The sequence below is a fragment of the Prionailurus bengalensis genome, chromosome E3 (assembly GCF_016509475.1).
Source record: "Prionailurus bengalensis isolate Pbe53 chromosome E3, Fcat_Pben_1.1_paternal_pri, whole genome shotgun sequence".
Lineage (NCBI taxonomy): Eukaryota > Metazoa > Chordata > Mammalia > Carnivora > Felidae > Prionailurus > Prionailurus bengalensis.
This window is the reverse complement of record NC_057357.1, coordinates 19,832,348-19,850,542: the sequence shown is the minus strand read 5'-3', so window position 1 is coordinate 19,850,542 and position 18,195 is coordinate 19,832,348. Positions and strand designations below refer to the sequence as shown.

Sequence of the window (18,195 nt, the reverse complement as noted above, 5' to 3'; positions counted from 1 at the left end):
CTTCACGTGCATTAGCTCACTTAACCCTCATGACAGCTGTAAGAGGTAGGTATGATGATTATCCCCATGTGCCCATGGGGAGGAGGCACAGAGAGGTTAGGTCACTTGCTTAAGGTCTCACGTGGAGGAGCTGGAATCTAAACCCAGGCTGCCTCGGGGCGCCGGGGGGCTCAGTCAGTTAAGTGTCCGACTTCCGCCTAGATCACGATCTCGCCGTGATGAGTTCGAGCCCCGCATCAGGCCCTGTGCTGACAGCTCAGAGCCCGGAGCCTGTTTCAGATTCTGTCTCCCTCTCTCTCTGCCCCTTCCTCACTCTCACTCTGTCTCTCTCTCAAAAATAAATAAACATTTAAAAAAATTGTTGGGGCGCCTGGGTGGCTCAGTCGGTTAAGCAGCTGACTTCGGCTCGGGTCGTGATCTCACGGTCCGGTCCGTGAGTTTGAGTCCTGCGTCGGGCCCTGTGCTGACAGCTCAGAGCCTGGAGCCTGTTTCAGATTCTGTGTCTCCCTCTCTCTGACCCTCCCCTGTTCATGGTCTGTCTCTCCCTGTCTCAAAAATAAATAAAACGTTAAAAAAAATTAAAAATAAATAAATAAATAAATTTGTTTTTAACCCAGGCTGCCTGGCCCTGGAGTCGGGCACCACAACACCACCGTACAATAACCACCTGTCTGGTTATCTGTCATGCCCACCCGTGAGGACAGACACCCTGTCTGGATGGCTCAATATCCTATCTCAAGTGCCTCCTGCAGTCCTTGACACATCGTAGGGGCACAATGAGCTATAACATTGGATAGATGGATACACGGCTGATTAAATAATGAGGGTGGGTCCTACCTGAAAGGAAGATGGATGAATGTCTGATACAGGAAGGATGACAACTGGTAGATGGATGATGGATGCATGGCTGGAAGGATGGATGGATGGATAGATGGAAGGAAGGATGGATGGAAGGATGGATGGATGGATGGAAGGAAGGATGGAAGGAAGGATGGAAGGAAGGATGGATGGATGGATGGATGGAAGGATGGATGGAAGGAAGGATGGATGATGGATGGATGGATGGAAGGATGGAAGGAAGGATGGATGGATGGAAGGAAGGATGGATGGATGGATGGAAGGAAGGAAGGATGGATGATGGATGGAAGGATGGATGATGGATGGAAGGATGGATGGAAGGATGGATGATGGATGGATGGATGGAAGAAAGGATGGAAGGAAGGATGGAAGGAAGGATGGATGGATGGATGGATGGATGGAAGGAAGGGTGGACGGATGACCGCTGGATGGATGGATGAGTGGATGATGGATGGATAGATGATGGGTAGATGACGATAATGGATGGATGATGAACGAATGATGGGTGGATGGAAGGGCAAAGAACATTCTCTACTTGGGGGAAAGCTCTAGAATTCCTTCTGGGAAGAGATGAGGCTCTGGTTCAGACCCCAATTCTTCCATTTGCTAGCTCTGTGATCTTGGGCAGGTGACTTCATCTCTGTGACTCTAAGTTCTCTCATCTTTACAATAGGCCTGTTTCCCCAGGCATCTGAGCCCCAGGACTTGATGTAAAGGCAGCTCCAGACACAGGGCAAAGGGTCCCCAGGGGGTCAGGGCAGCGTAGGGCCTGGGCTTGAGGGCCCGTCTCCCAAATTTTCCACCTGCCTGACCCACCCCCACCTCGCCCACCCTCCGGAATCCAGGGCGGCCTGCCAGCTGGCTCCACCCCGACCCAACCCCCTAGACCCAGCTACACTCTGCTCTCCTTCCTTCCCGAACCTCAGTGTCTGGCCCTGACCCCAGCACACTCAGGCTGTCTCACCTTCAGGTTCCTTGAGGACCCGACAGGGTGGGGCCACGGGGGGCAGCCACAGCCCAGAGAGCAACTGGCCTCCACACACAGCAAGACGACAGGTTCAACAAGCATTTATTGTGGCCCTGCCATGTGCCTGCTGTGTGACCCCCTCCCCCCCTGCGGAGCCAGCGCCGGGAGGCCCCACCCACTCCCTGCCTCGCGACCGCACCCCCCTGAACTTCCTGGCCGGCCCTCAGTGGCCGATGACCTTGCCTCTCCTGGCGTCCCAGCTGCACCAAACAGGGCGCCGCATGTGACGGCGGCAAGGGTCAGGAGCTGCTGTCCCAGAGTCGCCGTGCGCAGCCCTGCGCATTCCCTCGGGCCACCCCGGCTCCATTGCCAGGGCCCTGAGCCCCAGACAGCGGTGGGAAGGGCAGGCCTGCGTCTCCCACACAGGCTGGATCAGTTCACAGCACACGGGCCGGGTCTCCAGGGGCGCCAGACCGGTGGCCTTCTGGCAGGGGGCCGGTTCCGACGACCGCCTGAGGTCCGGGGGCCAGGCTGGGTCTCGGTCACACCCAGTGCCCCAGGACCCAGCACTGACGGTTCAGCTCCGGCATCTCGTGAGCGGAGCTCCGCGGCCAGGAATCTCCCATGTGTGGGTGGTGTCCTGCCAAGAGACGGGGCGGTCAGTGCCGTCGGCCGCCCCCCGCCCCCCACACACCCGCTGCCCGCCGCCGGCACCCTCCTCTCACACTCTCCCCACCCGCCGTCCCACACCCACCCGCTCGTGCCCCTGCCACCTGTCAGCACGCCCGCACCGCCCATCACAGCGTCCTCCTCCCCCCTGCCCCCTCGACGCGCCCGGCGGCCCCGCTGCCCTCATCCCCATCCACCTGCAGCCCGCAACACCCGCACCCTCCGCCCCACCTGCTCGCTTGTCCACTTCCCAACCTGCCGCCGCGTCCGCTAACTCACCGCCGTGCACCCATCCGCCTGCCCTGTCCGCCCCCCCCCCCCCCCCCCCGCCGTCCCGCAACCACCTCGGCACGTACCCGTGTGCCCACCGCCCCGTCAAGCGTCCCTGAGCTACACTGTGTGGGAGGGCGAGAAGGAGAACAGTGTCCCTGACTCCTGCACCGAGGGGGAGGGCCCGGGGGCACCCAAAGTAACTGTGAGCAGCTTCCTGGGCCAAGGCAGCTGGCAGAGACCCCACCACGCCCCTTCCACCGCCCACTGCTCCCAGGGGCCCCGGGCCAGCGGAAGGCTGGCTGCTCTCGCCCCAACCTGACATGCTCGCTCCTGGGTTTCTCTGGGTTCTCAGACGCTCACCGCCTTCCAACACAGCAGACCCACCTGCTAAAACGTCCCTATACCTACTGTGCGTCCAACCCCCAGGCCCGGCTCCCGTCTCCCCTCCTACAGGAGGGCCCTGCCATCTCTTTGCCGCCCCTGGGTGTTTCGCTCATCTCGGAGCACACACCCCAAGCGGCAGTCCCCAGCTCCGCCCCCCGTTAGGCCCTGAGCCAAGGAGAACGGTGGCTTGACCCGTGGCAGATGTTCCGTGTCGGATCAGAGCCGGAGGAGCCAGAGAGGGGAAAACAGAGGGAGGAGAGACGGGTCGGAGGACCGGAGAGAAAACCAACAGCGACCCGGCGTTCACGGTCTATACCCTACTTGAGTCCAGCCTCACAAGCCTGTGAGGTAGCAACCAACCATTTTACAGATGAGGGAACTGAGGCTCAGCGGGCACAAGCAGCGGTCTCGCGATTCACAGCTATGGTAGAGCCGGACTCAATCAAACTTCCGCATTAAAGATGTTTGGTCCGTGTTCTGTTCCCCTCGGAGCGCTCGTGGATGCTCAGACATTCCTGTCATCCTTGGGGGTCAGACGGGCCCTTTGTAGCAAGCCCCCCGGAGGTGGGAATTCCTGCTGAGGCCAAGCCCCTGCTTGCACACCTCTTAAGACAGGCAGCTCATTACTCCTCCTGCACCCCCAAAGCAGCTCTATTGGGACAGTCTTCCTCATGACAAAGGCCGGAAGGGAACAAGCAAAGGTGAGGACGGTTGTGCCCATTAGGTTGTGGGTTTTGTTCTGTGTTTTTGCTTTGACTTTTTGGTTTTTTCTTTTTTAATTAAAAAAAAATTTTTTTTAACGGTTATTTTTGAGACAGAGAGAGACAGAGCATGAACGGGGGAGGGTCAGAGAGAGAGGGAGACACAGAATCCAAAATGGGCTCCAGGCTCCGAGCTGTCAGCACAGAGCCCGATGCGGGGCTCGAACTCACAAACCGTGAGATCGTGACCTGAGCCGAAGTCGGATGCTTAACCGACTGAGCCACCCAGGCGCCCCTGACTCTTTGTTTTCAATATTGTTTAATGCTAGTGCTTTGCTAATTTTACCGTATTTTAAAAAGGGTACGAACTATTTGGCAAACATTCTGGAACCGTTTGGCCTCAGGAAAAACATTTGTTTTGGCCCCAGTCACCGAAATAGTTGCATTCTTTGGAAGTAAATGCTGCCAAGATTATAGGTGTTTGGATTTTTTAAAAAAATCTAGAGGCAAATATTTGATGTGCAGAAAGATTTGATTGTTTTTCTAAATGCATATTTAAAAGTGATCGTGGCTGCTCTTACCGTTGCCAACAGGCAGAACCCCGGAGAATTTGTTGGAACAGAGAAGTGATCATGCATTCTGAAGGAAAAAGGAAGGCCATGATCCCTGCCCTTCCTTGAGTTAAAATCAGGCTCCTCGTCTCCTGGATCCAGAGGCCAAATCACTGAGGACTGGGCCCCTCCTTTCCTCTTCGGCCTCCCGGGAGGGGGTTGGGGCCCAGAGTCATTTACAGTGGAGAGCAGGGATTCTGTCCTCCCCATGCCTGAGGAGGTCCCCCCACCGCCACTCCAGGCCACCATGACCTTCTCTTCCCTTCTCTCAGTCCCTTCACTTTTTGGCTAGTCATCAGCCAGTGTAGGCAAAAGAGCACCTTATGCTGCAGATTGTAGAATCCCACCTCAGAATGTCAACGAGGCCCAATCAGATGACATAAATGGGTGAAGCAGCCAGGAGGGGCCATTCTTCAGCTCTGGCCAACTGTTGCCATGGAAAATGGGCCCTCAGATTTTCCAAAAAGTTTAGGGACAATGAAAATCAGAATTTCGTAATAAAATCTCCCGGCTTTAAATAATGGCCATGGACGCTTTGAAAACCGTCTGTGGGCCAAGTGGCATCTCTCAGGCTGGACTCGGTCCCCACGCACAGGAGGCCATTTCTGACCTCTGACTATTTCCCCGCCTGCATTTTCGTTCCAGGCTCTGTTCCGTGGCTTTGCACATTCTGGTCCCTTGGCCCGGTGCCCTTCCCTGCTGTTCTCTGGCTATTGAGTGCCCCATTTGTCTTTCAAAGGCTCCCCCTGCCTCCCGCCCGGAAGAATTCCATGACCTTATAGGCACAAGCCTCGCTCCCTCCTCTGTGTTCCCACAACATGGTGCAGATCTCTTCTCCCTGGGCTTGTCACTTCGTGTTAATGAGGGTCTCCCCGGCTAACGTGGGGACTCAGTGCAGGCGGGGACCGGGGCTGCTGTCATCCTGGAGCCTTTGGCCGCCAGCACCTGGCCAGGCACAGAGCTAGTCCTGAGTTGACTTTTTATAACAAACGAAGAAACCATGCGGGACGAGGATGGAGTGATTCTTAAGCTTGGAGAAAGAGCTCTGCCTGCCACTCCTATTCGGAGATGCTGTGCGTTACGAGAGGCTCTTTGGTCAGTCTCTCCTTTTTTGGACCCAGGCTGAAGGGGAAAGACTATACTTGCAGTCTGGCAGTCAAAGGTTCAAATCAATGGGGCGCCTGGGTGGCTCAGTCGGTTGAGCATCTGACCCTTGATTTCAGCTCGGGTCACGATCTCACGGCTGTGAGATTGAGCTCCACGTCAGGCTCACACTGAGCGTGGAGCCTGCTTAAGATTTTCTCTCTCCCCATCTTTCTGTCCCCCGCCCCCCATGCGTATGCTTTCTCTCTCTCAAAATAAAGATTTTTTTTTTGTTCAAATCCAGGCTCCACTGCTTTCAAGCTGTGTCAGCTTTTTTTTTTCCAAGCTGTGTGACTTTTGACAACTGCCTTCTCTCTGAGCCCACAACGGATGTGGGTTACAAAGGGGTCAGCAGGCCCAGCGGGCCCCATTGCTAGAAGTCCTTCATTATCTGACTTCAGACAGACGTGGAAATAGCAAAATACCAGCACTAGAGAGGATCTGGATTCAACCACCTCTCTTCACAGATGGGGGAGCCAAGGCTCCAGGGGGTGGGGGTGGGGCAGGGGGAGGGGGGAAGAGATCTGTCCAAGGTGCCACTCAGAGGGTTGATAGCAGGTACTGTGTTTTAAATTCCCTTGGAAGCTCCCAGGCTTAGCAGAGTATTTGGCCCAGATGAACATGAACATATTTAATGTCCTGTCTCTTCGGTCCTAACTTCTCCATCATTCAGTGGAAAATCATTGTCACGAACTCCCTCAAGGCACCTAGATCCCAGGGGATCAGCTCTTAGCTCTGCTGAAGTGTGTGCAGTCACATCCTCTGTTCTGGAACGGATTCATCGAGTTGGAAGGGCCCCTTAAAGCCAAGAATGCCGATGCCACCACACAGGTGTCAAACGGGAAAGGGGGGCACTTATAGGGGATGTAACTTGTCCAAGGTGCTCTGAAGCTGGTAGAGGAATCGATGACGGTGGGCACGTGGCTGGGATTGGCGTTTCTGACCCCACAGCAGCCCAGCCCAGAAGAAACAGACCAACACCAACACCCCCGCCCTGTCCCATCAATCCCCCCACATGCACTCTCCAAGGTGCTGAAAGCCTCTCTTCAAGACTCATGGCCCCACCCACAGCCTAACCTCGAACTCTTTCCTCTAGAAAGAGATGGGATTAGGGGAGTGATGAAGAAATGAATCAAGGTTGGCACTGAGGTGTCTGGCTTTGGGGGCCCTTCAGCTAGTGACGCTATCATCCCTTTGCCGTTCCTAAAATGTCACCACCTTGGCGAGGGCACTATGACTGCCTCTCCAAGCCAACCCTGCTCCATAAATCTGTATCCTGAGGGCACTTCAGAGACCCTGGCATATTTGGTAATATCCATTTACTTGATTCCTCCCAGTTTCCCCTACGAGGCTCTATGTGACATGAGGACACAGACTAGCTCTGCTGTTCTTACTACTGTGTCCCCAGCACCTAGCTCAACTCCAGGGACGGGATTGATAACGCAGATCTGGGGAGAAGAGCAGGTGTGTGTGAGATCCATGTGGAGGGGAGGCTGGATTTTGTCTCCCTTGGGGGAAGCTTGTCTTAGGAGCCCAAATGGGGGCCTCATCCTTATCCTCGCTGGAGTCCATCTTCTTTTTTTATATATAAAGGTATTTTTTTCTTTGGGTATTTATTTATTTTGAGAGAGAGAGAGAGAGCATGTGCACAAGCAGGAGAGGAGCAGGGAGAGAGAGGGATAGAGACAATCCCAAGCAGGCTCTGTGCTGTCCGTGCAGAGCCTGATGCAGGGCTCAAACCCACGAACAGTGAGATCATGACCTGAGCTGCAATCAAGAGTTGGATGCTTAGCCAACTGAGCCACCCTACCCCTGGAGTCCAACTTCTGGGGACCCCATGTTTCTTGGGCCATAACATGCTCCTCATCTGTTTTCCACACTTGGGATCAGGTTGAATCCACTTAACCTTCCACCTCTCCCAGCACCACTGATTTCTTCATTCTCTTATCAAACCTTTGTTGGGCACCTACTGTGTGTCAGCCTCCATGCTGGGTGCTGGATCTGCACACCTGGGTGAGACATCTGCCAGTGCTAGTGAGGGAGACAGACACACACTGGAGGAATGACGAGGGCACACGTGTCCCCAGCTCTCCCAGTGTGGTAGGACCCATTCACTGTGCCTCATGTACACGGGCTCATTTAATCCCCTGAAATATGAGTGATGTGCCATTACTATGCCCATTTCACGGATGAGGAAAGTGAGGCCCAGACAGGCTAAGTCATTTGCCCAAAGTCTCACTGCTGGATTTCAACCCAGGCAGCCTCCAAAGGCCGAGCTTGTAACCACCATAAAACCCCACCTTATAGGCATGAGCCTCAGGGCAGGAAAAATGCAGAGGTGAACATGACCACCTCTGGCAGGGAGTGAAGAGGGGCCTGGCTGCCATCCCCAGACCTTTGAACTGGACTTGGAAAGCAACGTGAAGCGCGCAATTCCACGGGTAGGGTTTGTTTTTCGCCAAGCAGAGGAAGGGAACAGGTCTTTTCAGGCAGAAGGAACAGAGTGTGAAATAGGTTCTTGGCAGGTAAATGAGGTTTTCAGGAGGTGTGAAAAGCCTAGCAATGTTGGTGGCGAGCAAGAAGGTCTTGTGTGGCTGGAAAGCGGGGTGAACGCGGCTGGTGGGGTGAGGCGTGGAGGGCTGTGGTTGCCAGAGTCGCTGGGTGCCGGGGGGTGAAAGGCCCAGCAATGCCCCCTCAGGGGGACAGCGTTCATCTGCCCCTGGGGTTTGCACCTTATCATCAGACTTCCCTGATGTGGATTCCTCGGCCCTGCCCCAAACCAAGAAAGTGGAATCTCCAGGGGTTTCTGTATTTTGACAAGAGCCCCCAGCGTTTCTTAGGACCAGGCGCCCCTGGAGGAACACTGCCCTGGGCAGAAACGGTCATGGACTAAGCTAAATCATTCACCAGAAGTGTGCTGATGGCCGACAGTGGGCTAGGCACACAGATGCGGTGACGAGGCCCCGTCCTCCTGGTATCTCCATTCTAGTGGGGAGACACTTAGCAAAGAAGGATTCCGAGAGGGACGGATGGCGGAGAAACAAAGCGGGGATGGGATGGGGGGCGAGAAGGCCTCTTTGGGAATGTGCAGGAGGGGTTGGCATGGTGCCTGACACCTGCCATGGGAGCCAGCACGGGAGGTTTTGGAGCTAGGAAGGGATGGGGGGGTGGGGAGACAGGATCAAAACTGTGTCTTAGGAGGACGGATTGGGGAGGAATTGGCCCTAGAAACAGCAGTTTCCATCCAGAAGCCACTGAAGAGTCTGACCAAGCGACAAGATGCAAACGCGCTCCCGGCCGCAGCTTCAGAGGGACAGGTGTTGGCTCCGGGCCGAGGACTGCTCAGAATCTGGTCCACAGAGCAGCAAGAAACAGTATCACTTGGGCCCCTTGGGAATGCAGACTCCCAGGCCCCGCCCAGCCCTCTTGAGCCAGAAACTCAGAGACGGGGTCCGGCAATCTGCATTTTAAAGAGCCACCCAGGTGATTCCGGTGTCAGCGCTGGCCTGGATCTCTGAGCCCCCAGTGCCAGGGACTCGGATGTCTCCAGGCTGCACACCTGTCTGGTGCCCAGCGACTTGGCGTTCGTATTTATTTCAGAAATACTGTCTGTTTCCATTTTAATAAAGGAAGCAGACTTGAGCAGTACGATATTGGATTTGATTTTGATCTAATAAAAATGCCAAGCAGCTCAGGACCCAGGCAAGTCTTCGCCCAAATTCCCTCTGCTATTTTGAGGGCGGCAGCAGCAGAGACCCATCGAGACGGAATTCCCAGAAGCCACCTCTGCACCCGGCAAGTGACAGCCTCTTGCCCAGCCTAGCCTGGCCTTACAGACACACCGGGCGAAGTCAAAAGCTTGTCTCGGGCATTGAACCTGACAGCTGCAATCAGCTGCAAACCCCAGTTGCCCCTGAAGGAAAGATGCAGGCACCTGGACCATATGGCAGCATCGCCTCCATCAAATGTCACATCCGATGTGCTCCCGAGCTAGCTGGTGGCACTGCAAAGCCCCAAAGGCAAGTTTCAAAAGCAAATGCCTTCCTCGGGAAAAAGAAACTGTGGCAGAATCCATATCACAGTAGCCCGAGAGAAAAATAGCGACTCCCGGAGCAGTTAAGATCACCAAAGGTTCATGGAGTGGCTTAGGGAAAAGTGGCCGCTTGGGCGGGAGGTGGTGGGAGAAACCTGGAGCCAACAATCGAGCACCTGCTGTATGTAACGCGCTGTTCTAGACTCTCAGAATGCAGACGCGAGCAAAACAAGACGGGGCACTGTTCCCTGGACCCTGGTTGGGAGACACAACCAAACAAAAATCAAGCCCGTAAACATAAAAGGTGAGTTCAGAGAGGGACAGGCGCTATGAAGAACAGAAGACAGGGTGCTACCAGGGCCGCCAAGGAAGCTGGTGCGGTCAGGGGAAGCTTCTCCAAGGAAGTGGTCTTCTGGCCGAGCAGTCAAGGTGAGACAAAGTGAGACATGCGATGATTCAGAGGGAGAGCATGCCAGGCAGAGAGAGTGGCAAGTGCAAAGGCCCCGTGAGGGGGATGTTCTGCATGTTCTAGAAAGAGAGAGGCCAGGGGGGCTGGGGCAGAACGAGGGAGGGGGGAGTGAGAAAAGGTGAGGGTGGGAGTTTGGGGGCCGGAGCAGGGATAGCACCGTACCCGGAGGAAGGGGGAAGATGGCCCCCTGGGCTGGGCTGTATCCCCCAGGGGACCAGAGATCCCAGCAAGTCAGGGTGCCTTTCAGCTCCTCACTTTTTCCACGCCCACAGGGAGAGCCATCACCCCTCCTTCCCAGGGCTGCGAAGTGCTGAGCAGAGACCTGCAAACAGTAAGCCTTTAATAATGTGGGCTCGCTGACGTCCTTCCTCCCCCGTTCCTCCTGCCCGCGTCAGCCCACCACAAAGCCGGAGCAGCTGTTCGGTGCAGAAATATTGCAAAACTCGACCAGGCATTTCCAAAATATTTTCTTGGCCCAAACCCCACTCGCAGCTAAGAGGCTGCATATTCTGGAGATGGCGTTGTCTCCCCAGACGGCCCGATCAGGCTGCTTTTGTCGCCCGTGAGGTCTGCGAGGACCAAGTCCTCGTGTGGCTGGGCCCTGGGTCCCCGCACCCTGCCGGGCGTCTGTGGATGGCTGTGCCCAGCCCAGGAGCCACCCACCGACGTGGGGCGGCTCACCTGGAGCCAGACAGGCTGGGTGCAAATCCCAGCTCTGCCACTTGCTGGGCCTCAATTTCCCTGCCTGTAAAACAGGACGGTGTTTAGGATCGAATGAGTGGATAAATGTCAAGTTCTCGGAACATACACCGGGGTGACATAGTGTCAGCAGACCTGGTGGCACCGAGCTCCTCTTGTCGGCTATTTTTGTAACCTAGCCCAGGAACCGGTGGAGCTGTAGGACTCTACCAAGTTGGATCGCTGCTGGCCAAGTGTCCCCTCCCTGTCCGGCAGCCCGCCCCCAGCCCGAGCCAGAGGAGGCGCCGCGCCTCTGCTGACACCGCGCCCGCGCTGAGCCCGCTTCAGTTCTGGCCACACCACACGGCCATGCTTGGGAGCTGCCCAGTCCAGGAACACACCTTATTCACCCCCCACGTTCCAGAACCCGGCATGGGCCTAGCCCAGAGAAGCATCTTTCCTAAAGATGTGTTGAACAAGTGGAGGAACAAATGACTTTCATGGGACCACAGCAGCAGCCACCTGAGGGTAATTAAAGTGCCCGAAGCCAAGTCCCCCTCGGACAGCAGATGGGATCTTTCCCTTCCTGGCTTTACTGGAGCCCCCAGTGCCTCCTGCGGCCCCTGGGGTGGACAGCCATCCTCCCCCCTACCCTGGCTGGGCTACCTGATAAAAGGCACTCCCTGGGCTATGGGATCCAAGGAGTGGGGATCCGCCGAACCTCCGGGGGGCCGCAGGCAACCCTCCCAAGCCCCTTCCCCACCACCTTCCATGGCTCCTCTGTGACCCCCAAGGCGTTAGGATCTGGCTGCTTCGCCGTTCCTCCCCACCCCAGGTGTGCTCCCTAGAGGATCTCATCGGCTTCAACTACCTCCCTTCCCACCCTGCAAGACCCCTCAACCCCACGCAAACCGCACACCACGGCCGCCCCAACCTGTCCTCTCCATACCCGTCGGTCGGGGACGCCAGACCCTCAATGGCTGGGGCAAACTTCTGCACCTGACTGCCCCGCCCCTCACCTCCAATCAGACAAGCCGATGCTATGGGTGCCCCCACAGGGGAACAGGCTGCTGACCTCCAAGTGCGCCAGGGCTCGCCCACCTGCCCCAGTGGAACACAGGCACCGTGCCCCACCCCCAGCAGCCCTCAACGCCCGAGGGGATCCGCTGTTGAATCTGCAGCCAAAACTCGGACACGTGCGTCCTGCACTGGCTGCCCGCGTCCCCCCGCGGGGCTCAGGGTGGTCCCCTCCACACTGTGTCCTTCCCTGACGCCCGCCTCTCCCTGCTTAGGCTGCCTTCCCCACTCCTTCTTGTGTTTTCTGGGCTCACCCAGACAGGGGCTCGCTGCTGAATCCTGATCTCTGGCTCTGCTTCGGGGACTCTGCATTTGCGACCTTCTGCCGGAAGGGTCTTCCCCTGGCCGGCCCCTTCTCATTCATCAGGCTCCCCCGCTCCTTCTGAAGCCTGGTCTGTACCTGAGACTGTCGTGTTGGTTCCTGAGTCATTTCTTACTTTCTCTCCCCCCCTAGACGGTGAGCCCCGCAAGGTGGGGGCCTCCGTCTGCTCTCGCTCATGGCTGTGTCTTTGAGGGAACAAATAATGGATTCTCTGCTGGCTGCGGACCTGGGGATTGCATGTGATGCTTGTCTTGGGGAGGAAACGCTGCTTGGGAGATGACATGGGCGCCAGGGCAGGGGTGAGGGCCGTGGGGGCTGGGCTGGGGGGGGAGGGCTTCTGCAGTTCCCCCCACCCTGGGTGTCCTCATTCTTAATTCCGGGGCTTGCTCTTAGAGCCAGACTGGGTCTCCTCCACTCTTTCTTCGTCCTCGGGCTTCAGGGATTGGCCTTTCCTGCCCCCAAGACAGGCCCCGTGGCTTCTTTCCACCCAGAGATTCCTACCCAATCTACAGGAAGCATGGGGAGGCCCAGGATCAAGCAGGAGCCGATGGCACTTGCACACGGCCAGGGTTCTCAGCCTTCGTCCGTACTACGTGACTTCTGAGCCCCTCGGAGGGATTTCTGCAACCCCCTGTTATCCCTGAGGTGGGCCCTCCCCAGCGCCCTCCATGCCCTGGTTCCTGACCCCTTCCTCCAGGAAGCCCTCCACTCCAGCACAGACACCTGGCCTGCAATCTCAGTGTGGGAGCCCAGGGTCCACTGCAACACCCCCCCCCCCCCCCCCCGCCACCGCCCCGTTCCTCAGGCAGATCGCTGGCATTCTGGCCACCTCACCAGGCCAGCGCGTCCTTCGGGAGCCCCCAGAGTGAGGACCAGACCTCTCCTCTTCTCCTCCCCGGCCCCTCCCTCCAAGCTGAGCCATTTCTCCTTCAGTTCCCGGGACCTGAGGTCAGACAGACCTGGGTGTAAGCCTCCACTGTCTTAGTGTGAGTCTCCCCCAGCAGACCTTGCGGTAGGGACGGGAGCGTGCGTGATGTTAAGGAGGTGCAGGGTGCACAGAAGGAAGGCGGCCAGCCCCGGGAGGGCTGCGAAACCCACTACCCGGATCTGTTCACCCTGCAGGGGACCAGGCCAAACACAGGCCTGGAGTGAGCCCACGCAGGGAGCTCCCCAGGCACTTCCCTCCTTCTGTGATCGCAGGTAGGGGAAGCCCCCTGGCACAGAGATGCAGATACCGGCAGCCGGAGGGCACTGAAACTTCGCTTCCCACAAGCCCTGAGACAGCAGGCACGGACAGCGTCTGCTTGAACTGCTCTGCCACAGGTGGCCAAGCTGTGTGACCTTGAGCAAGCTACCCCACCTCTCTGAGCCTTAATTTCCTCAACTGCAACATGCTCGGGGTCAGCAAGCATATGAGATCAGGCATGAAAGGCCCTTGGTAGGGGGGTGAGGTGGGCATCCGGCGGGCTTAGCTGAGATGCTGCCATTTTCACTTTAATCTCACGTTGGCTCCCTCTTCTTCCGTCTGGAACAAGGCCCTCTCTCCTTTCGCCTCCCTTCGCTTTCTGGTTCAGACATTTGTTTTCCTAATGGGTGCCCTAGATTCTGCCGATGGCATCCCCCACAGCCAGGTAGACGAAGACAGTGCACTCTGGCTGCCACACGCCTCCACGGCCCAAATCTTGCCCACTGTCACCTCCCGTCGAGCCCGGAGCTGTCGTCCCTTCCGGACAACCCAACCTGGACTTGAGCTGTGGTTCGCCTGCCTGCCCTTAGGCACCCAGCGTCCCTCTCGCTTTCCCAGCAGCCCACCCCCATGGCGAGAGGGCCACGGCCGCCGCGTGCAGAAGACTGGCTACAGCCCAAGGTGCCGGGCCTCGGTTTCCCCATCTGCGGTGTGTGTCTGCGGGAGCGAGCGGGGGTGCGGGGAGAGGCGGGCCTGGCTCATCTCCGGGGTCCCCTCTCCGCGGATGGCCCACGAATCTGTAGCGCGGGCTACCGCAGACGAGGCCACTTACGGGCAGGGTGTCTCTCGTGGCGACAATCTAAGTGAAGGTCCTCCTCCTCGAGCCCATCCCCCTTCTCGAGCCTGGAAAGAAAAGGACCCAAAAGCCTGCGTAAGAAAGAGCGAGCTGAGTTGGCAGAGACCCAGGACCTGAACAAAGGTACAGTCCTTTCCCCTCGAGAACAACTGTGCAAAGTAACTCTGTGCCACCACCCCCCCGCCCCGTGGGAGCCTTCCCGCGACCCCCTTAGATGGGCGTCATTATCTCCACTTTGCCGATGGGGAAACGGAGGCACTGGATGCTAATGAGACCAGTCAAGCGCCACCAGCTAATAAGTCAGAGGCGGAGCAGGGACGCCAACCCACGTGTTCCCACAAAAAGACGCAAACGGGACACGACAAAAGACTGCGCACAGCTTGATTTAAAAATTATACACCGGGACGCACAAAAGATTATTTGGCAGAATCTATACCAAAAGGCTAACAGGAACTAACCCTAGATAATGAGAATATAGGGATTAAATCTGTAGCCTTATTTTTGCTTCCCTCTATTTTCTGATTTGGGGCCAACGGACTCCTATCAGCTGGGTCTCTTTTCTTCACTAAATCAAAGCACTTCCTCGAGGCATGTCTACGCATAAACAAAGCCCCGGCCCTCTGATTTCTGGCACAGAAGGTTTGGAAGGTGGCTCCTTCCCACCAACGTGTGTGTCTGCCTTCTCCTCTGGCGTCTCAGGATCACTGCAGCTCCAGAGGGGGCTGGCATTGGTGTGGCAGAGATGTGAAGCACGGAGCAGAGGCTGACGAGGGTCTGGTGGGGGCAGCTGCACACGGAAACCCTCACCCCTGGCCCAGCACTGCTTGGGCCCGAGACCGGGCAGGGCCGTGTTCCCACATTGCGCTCGCCTCTTTGTAACCCAGATAAATTGCAGAGCTCCACCTGGTCCAGTCCAGAGGAGCATCACCCTTCCAGGAGCACAGTCTGGTCCCCAGAGGTAGACACAATTCCAATCATTATCGTGTCTGCGGGAGAACACCGCCCGTGGCCGTACGTTTTGGTATCTTTCCTCAATTCCTTTTTGCCTTTTACTTGCTTTGCCCTCCTCCACTCGCCTCCTCTTTGCACTGACACCCTCGTTTCTCTCATGCAGGGACGTCTCCGTCCTCTCCCAGGCAAATGCCCCACCCCTGTTTTCGGATTCCTCCTAGCGCGTCTTATGTCTAGTTGCCCAGTGTGGCCAGACGTGCGGGGCTAGAGAAGGAGACATGGGAAGGTGATGAATGACCAGCAAGCCATGCCAGATGCCTAGTAGAAGGGACAGGAACACTCATGCACTGATCATTTTGGTTCCCTCGGACTGCTCATTCATTCATTCATTCATTCACTCAACAAGAACTTCCAAAGGACCTGCTCTGTGTAATCTACACCAGATGCTGGGTGCGCCCCAGAAGTGCCTACGTCCCTTCACAGTCTCTGCCCTCAGAGAGCTTCTGATCGGGTAGGAAGGCAGCTCGCACACGAGTCAGAAAAGGACAAGTGTTGTATAACAGCACCCACGATTGCCCACTGTGCTGAGGGGCTAGGCCTAGGCTTCCCAGGGAGCAAACTCTGAACACAGTTTTTGTCGTTGTTGTTGTTGTTGTGTTTTGTTTTTTTTAACAAATATTTTGTAGGGCCTGGATGGTTCCAGACAGCAGAACAAAGCCCTAAGTGTTAATGCTACAGGAAGGCAGATATCATCGGCAGATAGCCTCGTCAATGCTATGAGAAGTTTCCATACAAGGAAAAATGTCCCCTTCTTTTCTTTTCTTTTCTTTTCTTTCTTTGCTTCTTTTTTTTTCATCCCTAGTAGAAGCATCTTTGTTATTTTCCTGATAGCACAGGCTTATTCCAACAACTACAACTCCCACACAATAGAGCAAAAGTCCCCCTATAATGACACCTCCATGTAATGGGATCACCACTGTTAGGAGTTTAGTGTATATCTTTTCAGAACTCAAACTTTTTTTTTTAACATAAATAGTCTCAAATTAAACATGCTTTTATAACCTGTTTTCTTACCCACAAAAATCTCCAACATCTTTCCACGTCAGTACGCGTAAACCTCACTCATCTGTTTCCTCATATTGTATGTGAAAGAACAGTTAACATTCAATCCCCTACTGACAGATATTTAGGGGTTTGTCCAGTTTCTCACGCTTCTAACCTGCAAGATGCTAAGCCCCCATCCCCAGAGGTAATCAAGGAGAGACTATCACCATTTGTGAAACTCAAACGCTGGATGGAGGCTGGACCGTGTAGCTGAGCCCATCCCTGTCCCAGAGGGCCATCTTTCTGGCCTTGTCCAGTGACTCTGGGTCAACAGATGCCTGCCCCGTCATGTAATGGGCCTTGAACATCCTCCTGCATTTCACAGCCTTAACCTTGAACCGATTGTTCATCTACCCCAGGCTCCTAGTTCTCATGGCTTCTTATCTTCTGAGATCATTCTTCACCAGGCCTCATGCTGTGCACCTCTCCTTGGGCTCTGCCGGGACCCTCAGCCCTGGGGAGAGGGGTCAGTGCGCCAAGGAGCTGGTGTCTAAGGAGAGAACCGGCCCCACCCGGTATGGTCCCTCCCCTCCCTGGTCACCCAAACCTCCAGGCCAAGAAGCTCAAAGTGCAATAGTTAACATATCAAAGAACACCTGCCAATTAGTAAGCATTTGCTGGGGCCAGGCCTTGTGCTGGGCTTAGGGGCCACAGGTACCACTCAGAGGGGCCTCTGCCCTTAAGCTCACGTTAATCCTGAATTAACATGCTAAATTCTAGGCTAGAGAATGTTCATTCAGAAGGTTGGCAGGGCGGACAACTGCCTAGACCAGGTGTTGGCAAACTTCTTCTGTAAAGCTCTGGGTAGTAAATAGTTAATACGTGAGGCCTTTCTGGCCACACGGTCTCTGTCCCGACTACTCAACTGCCCCTGTAGTTTGTAAGCAGCTGCAGACCATGTGTAAACCAATGAGAGTGTTGTTTAGTAGGTTATTTACAGCAGGTGGTGGGCGAGATTTGGTTTTCGGGAGACAGTGTGTTAACCCCTGGTCTTAACAAGTGTTCTCCACCGAAGTCACCCTGGGAGGTTTCAATCACCAGGCGACACTAACGCACAGCCAGGGCTGAGAACCACCTGTTGGGACCAGCAGAGGCTGCGTCGAAGGAGCCCGCCCGCACCTGCCACTGGGGCCGCATGCTGGAGGCCACGGGACCTGCTCACTTCTCAGACGGGGAGCTGGACTCACACAGGTCTGCCTGTCTCTCTGCTGTGCCGTGTGGCCATTCTGGAAAGAGCTGGTTTCCTTGCTCCCACACAGCCCTCTCTACCCGAGTCGTCCATGAAAGTAACAGACCTGCGGGCCCTCGTGAGGGGCTACGGCGTGGCAGCATCAGGCCCTCCCATAGCCCCCCAGTGCTTCCCAGCAGGAAACACGTGACGAGGGGATGCTTGGGGCACGACTGAGCCCTGCGCCCTGCGGCGAGGAGGGATCGCGGCCGATGGCAGCCCTATTAGCAGGCAGCGTGGCCTTGTGCGGCTCACCTGGATCCCGTGGTCTAGCGGTTTCTATGTGGCAACGGGCACACAGCGGTAAGCATGACAGGAAGGACAAGCACACCGCCCCGCTGGCGAGTGCGGAGCCCGGAGCCTGGCACCTGACGCAGTGAGGACGCCAGACAGGTGCACCACCACTGCTCGCAAACCTGCTTAATCGTTCTTCCCCGGTACGCTTTGGAGTCCGAGAGAAGAGGATGCCATCTTGCTCATTCCCCACTCGGAGGCCTCAGGGTCTAGCCGAGCGTTTGGTTAGCCGGGAAGGAAGGGAGAGAGGAGGCGCGCAGACGGCCCGAGGCTGAGATCAGCCCACGTGGGGAGCATCCAAGGTGCTGAGTGGAAAGGAGAGAACTTTCCACCGTGCGCAAAGGAGAGAAACAATGGCTAACGGCACCAGGTGACAATTACGTTTGACCTG

At 56.2% G+C, this 18,195-nt stretch overlaps 1 protein-coding gene across 1 annotated transcript in view; it reads right to left on the bottom strand.

Moving 5' to 3' along the window:
* Nucleotides 1–1,910: 1,910 nt before the first annotated feature.
* Nucleotides 1,911–18,195, bottom strand: part of GSG1L (GSG1 like) — a 206,502-nt gene continuing 190,217 nt past the window's right edge. The window contains exons 6-7 of the mRNA XM_043560241.1: nucleotides 14,204–14,274; nucleotides 1,911–2,465 (exon numbers count right to left, since the gene is read on the bottom strand). Coding sequence (XP_043416176.1) covers nucleotides 2,368–2,465; nucleotides 14,204–14,274 — 169 coding nt within the window. The 3' untranslated portion in view covers nucleotides 1,911–2,367. The remainder of the gene's footprint in view (nucleotides 2,466–14,203; nucleotides 14,275–18,195) is intronic.